This window comes from Rhincodon typus, chromosome 32 (assembly GCF_021869965.1).
Source record: "Rhincodon typus isolate 14 chromosome 32, sRhiTyp1.1, whole genome shotgun sequence".
Classification (NCBI taxonomy): Eukaryota; Metazoa; Chordata; class Chondrichthyes; order Orectolobiformes; family Rhincodontidae; genus Rhincodon; species Rhincodon typus.
The window spans coordinates 4177247-4183437 of NC_063363.1; the positions used below are offsets into that span (position 1 = coordinate 4177247).

Below are 6191 nucleotides of genomic sequence, written 5' to 3' on the forward strand. Positions count from 1 at the left end.
TACTCTATGAAGAAACAGGATAAAGATATAACTGACAAAGAATAGCTTAAGAATAAAAAAGACAAAAGATATAACTGAAAGAGAGTCCTGAGCTGACTCACCGTAGACACCAACACCATCACTCCTCCTCCACTGCCTCTGCCAGACCTATCAATGTAGGAGTCACCACTGTTTAGGTGCCATCTCTTCACCGCTAGACCCATCTCATTAATGCCAGGTCCTGTGCTGAACCCACACTCACCCTGCAGCCAGGAATTCCTGGCTCCGTTGCCGCCTCGATGACACCACGGCTCTGGGCATACCACACTGCCGCCACTGCAGCTGCCACCTTGCCAATGCCAGGAGTTCCCACTCTGGGCCTACTGCAACCAGGAGTCGCTGGTTCCACTGCCAGACCACGCCGTTGTTGCTGCCTTGCCAGCAGTCCTCTCCTCCTAGATGTTGCTTTGCTGATGCTGTCATCTTGAAAAGTCTGCGGCAGCCACCTCTAATTGCTGGAGGAGCTTTGCCACCATTGCCATCATTGGCCCTGAACACTGGGATGACGTCCCTACTGCCACCACCTCCAGCTGTTGTGAGGAGCTGCCTCCACCGCCGCCTCTGACTGCTGGGAGGAGCCGCCATTCCACGCACTGCTCAAACTGCCACACCAATGTCGCTGACTAACCCACTGCAAAAGGCTCCAAAAATACAAAAACGGAAGAAAAGAAATGAAGGAAAAAGAGCAGCACTAAAAAGAAAAAATAGAAAGAAAATAAGCAGATGGGAACAGATGAGCCCTGGGCAAGAGCACGTATTGTGAAATCTGCTTAAGTGAATTGCCCTCTTACATCCCATTTTTTTGATTTATCGTTGAATTGTGTCTGTCTGCCTGCCTTTATGAGTGTGGGAGGGTTAAAATTAAATAAGATTGGGTGTAAATCACAGAGATTAACTTGTTTAACTTTGTTCTGCTAAGGCTACTGAATCATAAATGAAAGATTTAACAATTTATTAAAGCTATAAACCTGGTGTCCAGTAATGGTTATTCAAAAAGTCTGGTTATGAACCATTGGGTTCATTGAATGTTGTAATTTTGCTGTGTTGCAAATACAGGGATAGGGAGACTGATTTGATTTGGCTGTCTGTGTTTGTGTTGTAGCACTTTCCATCAATGTGTCACTTTCTTTGTCACTTTCTATTTCAGACAGTAATGATCTGCCTCATGGCAGGTCCTCTGGTCATTTCTCTAAGGTCTTGCACTTTCTTTTTCCTTTTCAAATTAAAAAAATGCCAGCAAGAGTTCACCATTTACTTCAACTTTATTTGACTGTATTTCCATTCTTATTATCAGCACACAAATTTGAGTGATAAGAAATCAAAAAGTTAGTCATCACCTCCGTGTATAATAAGCCAAGGTTTTTAATTGAAAAGAGGAATCACTTACATTTATAATTGTACCTTGTCACATCTTCAGGATATTTGGAAGCAATTTACAACCAAACGATTATGTTTAAATTGGAGTCATTTATTATTCAGGCAAAGGCAACTAAAATGTGCACAAGATCCTAAAAGCAGAAATGAGTAAACAGCCAAATGCTCTATTTTTGACGGTATGGCTTGAAGAAAAAATGTTGACCAGGGTACTTGGAGAACCTTTCAACTTCTTTATATACTATATTATTTCTAAATCTACTGAACAGGTTGACAGTGCTTTGATTTAACCATTTTAGGTGAAAGATAGAAACTCTGATGGTGCAGCATTTAATAGTTAATTATTAAAATGCTAGGCAAACGGATAATTTTATTTGAAGACTGTAGCACATCCAATATTTAGGTATGGTAGTTAGGCCTGTGCATGCCAGCTGCTATACATTTGAGGTCCTTATCTTGACATGGAAGATCTGCGGGAGCCATAAAACAGACTGTGGCGGAGGCAGTGAACCATTTTCTTCGAATGCTGCATTCCGTGTGGTGCAGGCTCTCAATAAAGCTATTACAGAGGGCCTTTCAGGATTTTGATCCAATATGTCTGGTTTTATTGTTGGAGTTGTACTGTGAGAGCTAATGCACAATGAACTAGATGATGGACTAAACAGAATTTACCCCCTTATTTGGTCCTTTTAGTCATCACATCTGCAATGGTTGACGATTACTTAGTCTATCAAATACCAATGCTTGGAATACTGATATAACTAGATCATTCCATATATCTGAAGACAGGTTTTGCAATAATACTAAAATTAGCATTCAAATTATTTAAAGAATGGCCCAATATTATTTATTTGGCTATATTTAGTGTAGGAGTGGGGGCAAGTGCCCAGGTATAGTTGGATAAATGATTAATGTAATATAGGGAAAATATTACGAGCCCTTGAGATCTTGATTTACCAGCAATGCATACTGGGAACACTGGCAATAATGATTATAAATTATGAAACCATGTGCTTGAAATACAGATATTCCCTGCTAATTCATGATGATCCCTGCTAGTAGAGTGAATTTATCAAATTAGCTCTTATGTATTTTATCAATGGATTATTTATCTTTAGTCATTAATTGTATACCTTTATATATGGATTGTGTAATTGTCTATATTTTAGGTCTGCGATTCTGATACAAAGCTTGACTCACATGCAACTATGGAACTTGTTAAAGTCTTAGATTCAAAGGAAAACTATGGAGCAGTTGGAGGGGAAGTGCGAGTACTCAATGTCACCGACTCATTCGTTAGCTTCATTAGCAGCCTGTGCTACTGGATCACGTTCAATATAGAACGAGCCTGCCAGTCGTACTTTGACTGTGTGTCCTGTATCAGTGGACCTTTAGGTAAGGCATGTCAACAAATCAGGTTCTTTTAGAGGATGCCATTCAAGATAGTTTTAAAAAGTATTCTCTTTTACATCTCCCCAGTGCTAGAGAGAAGGCCCAAGTCGTAGCCTTTACCGTTTAGACACCTCGGGCAAAGAACAATTATCCAGGCAGTGCTAAGGTTAAATAAGAGTCAAAGAGAAGAGTGATCACATAGCAATAACATCAAGTTTGCGTTTTAAAAGTCAGCCATTTGCAGTATAGAAAAAAGACAAGGGAAGTGATGCATTTGACAGTTTTAAATGTGACAATGCTGTCACTTTAAGAAGTTATTTTGTCCTTTTTTTTGAAGGGAGGTTGAAAGGCAGCGGTGCTGAGCTGGCTAATTAAGACCACTTGAGTGAATAGTTTGAAGGCCTTGGGTTTGTTTTAAACAGCCTGAATGGGTGTGGCCAGCTCTCACAGCTTAAGATTTCTGGGTTTTGGGTTTTTGGTAGCATCAGAAGCTATTGGGGTCTCAACAGAATTTAAACTTCAGTGAATATCTCCAGGTTACTACTCTCTATAAATTTTTTCTTGGTGCTTTTTTTACTCCTAGATTGGAGAACTGCATGTGGGAATCTGTGTCTGCATTTTCCATTTTTGCTGAATGGTGTGTTTATGAGATGTTACTATATTGGAGCAGCCAATTAGTAATAGTTACTGTATCTATTATTCTGTTAAGTTTCCAATAGAGTTAATTTATTCTAAATTCCTCTTTCTTTGGTTGTATTTTAAGTATAGTGTATAAAGAAAATGTGTTTTGCTTAACGTTGAGTAGTTTGACCAGTCGCATTGCGTCTGGCACAGACACTTTACATTTGCCTTCAAAATAAGAAAAAGGTAGAGTCTAGACTACCTTCTTAAAATGTCTTGAGGGGGTCTGGTCTGGTCCATAACATAAATGATGGAAAGGTCGGTATGATAAGTCTTAATTTCAACACCATGAGAATACAGGGAGAAGGAAGCATATCAAAGTTTAGGAAGAAAAGCAAGAGAGAAGTGTTCAGATGGGGAACTAATTCCTAAGGTATTGGTAAACTATAAAAAGGCAGTTGTTTAGCCTTGCTACACAGTCTGACTTTCTGAATAGCTCAGCAGAATTACCTTCTTACTTCTAATTTCCTTAATTTAACTCTATCCTGGTTTGAGAACTATTCATTAATACATGCTGAAATGTGTGACCAGATTAAGTCTGTTATCTGTTTTCAATTCTAACAATGACTTTCTGTTTTAGGGATGTACAGGAATAATGTGCTTCAGCAATTATTAGAGCCCTGGTATAATCAGAGATTTTTGGGAATCCGGTGTACTTTTGGGGATGATCGTCACCTGACGAATAGGGTGCTCAGTCTGGGTTACTCTACCAAGTAAGATGTGAATCTATTTTCTGATCAGTTTTTCAATTTAAGAATTATGTTGTAACCAAGGCCTGTTATTTCCACAAGTAAGAATTTTTTGGACAATATTTTAAAAAATATATATGCTTTACATTTTTTAATAGTTCAATTTCCCTAATTTTCTTTCCTTCTATCTGGAAGGCATCGCATCTCGCTGTGATACAGTTCAATTGGAGTCCCCACCCAGAGTTACTTCTATTGCTTTCTTACCCTTAGGATATACTCATGGATGGTGATGGAAAAGTCAGGGAGATTGAATGATTTTCTGAGTGTGGAAAGCCATTTTTCAAGTAGTCCGAGGAACAGCTTTCCCAATTTTGGTGCAAGTCTGTAGGTGTTACTAAAAAGGGCATTGCAGAGTCAGTTTGGCGGGATATGTCTTTGTCATGTCCAGTGCCTAGCTCAATTCTGGGTGATTTATCCATTTATATTCTTATTTTGCCCTGTGACAGCTTAATACAACTACCTATAAGTGCCTGAGCTCCTTCTTCCAACCCCCACACAATAGGCCTCATAAATGTGTTACTGTAAAATTGAAGCCAAATACAGAAATAAACGAAGTTAGTTAATGAAAACTCATACTTGTTTCTAACAGGTATACACCCAAAGCTTGGTGCTACACAGAAACTCCAGCTCAATACCTGCGCTGGCTCAACCAACAAATACGATGGTCCAAGTCTTTCTTCATAGAGTGGTTCTACAGTTCTCTCTGGTGGCATAAGCAAAGTCTGTGGATGACATATGAGTCTGTAGTTATGGGAATGTTGCCATTCTTCATGATTGTGGCCATTGTCAAGGTATTCTATCACAGGTGTCTCTGGGATATTCTCTGGGTGCTCCTTTCCTTTCATTGCATTGCACTGGTCAAAGCATTTAATGCTGCATGCCTGAATGGCGGTCTGGTGATGATGTTAATATCTCTGTATCCTATCATCTACCTGTGTGGGCTGCTGCCAATTAAATGCTTTTCACTTCTTACCATTACCAATACCAGCTGGGGAACTTCTGGACGCAAAGAGAAAGTCAAAAACTACATCCCATTGCTTCCACTTTTGGTTTGGGGGATCATCCTCCTTGTGGGTTTAATCGAGACTGTATTCACGGAGACTGAAAGATCTTGGGTCCATGCTGAACAGCCATTATATAAACACTACGCTCTCTATGGATCACTGGCCTTGTTTACATACTGGGCGTGTATGGTTGCAATTTACCATATATGGTCATGGCACCGGTGCAGAAGAAATACTGCAATGTACCGTGTTGAAGTGTAGATAGATTTTGTGTAAGTCACTTCATGGAAAATTTGAGGAATAGCTAGCACTTTGAAGCATACTTTCTACAACATAAATTTAGAGATTCTGCTTTTTGCTCCTTACATAATTTGTCTCTGCAGTCTGTCCTGAACAGTGCAACTCTTGTAGTCAGAAGAACAGCAATAATACTATCTTCCACCTGTCTGTCAATTTCATTCTGTCAGCCAGTAGCACAACAACATTATATTTTTGCTAGTCCTTCATTAGATTAGTGGGTAAAAGCTCAGCTTATGATGATGATGATGATGATGATGATGATGATGATTCAAACAGGCTGGGAAGGTGTTACTTCAGAATGAAAACACAGGGTACCATAACTATCCTTAGTGGCTTTATACTAACAGCATAAGATCATGTGTAGTCCAATTAAACTTACTGAAATGTAACTGCTGAGAACAGGAATTGATTGTAATGCACACAATGACCAATATAACCTGCTAACCTCATCGTTTGGCATCACATCGGAAGAACACTTCTCATCAATCCATACTCCAAGTTAACCAACACATATAGGAGAGGAGGAACGATTTTCTTTAAAACAAAACTATTCATTTCTAATTGTCACAGAGTGTAAATGTGCCTTTGGGCAGTGTTATTTTGTGAAAGGTATGTGTGTACAATGTTTTAGACATATGATATAATACTGTAC

General features: G+C 39.2%; 1 protein-coding gene across 1 annotated transcript; it reads left to right on the forward strand.

Moving 5' to 3' along the window:
* The first annotated feature begins 652 nt into the window (after positions 1 to 652).
* LOC109927057 (hyaluronan synthase 1-like) lies at positions 653 to 5783 on the forward strand. The gene is made up of 4 exons (XM_048615349.1): positions 653 to 793; positions 2583 to 2808; positions 4067 to 4199; positions 4825 to 5783. Exons 1-4 carry the CDS (start codon positions 653 to 655, stop codon positions 5498 to 5500), a joined length of 1176 nt encoding a protein of 391 aa, XP_048471306.1. The 3' UTR covers positions 5501 to 5783.
* The last annotated feature ends 408 nt before the right edge of the window (positions 5784 to 6191 follow it).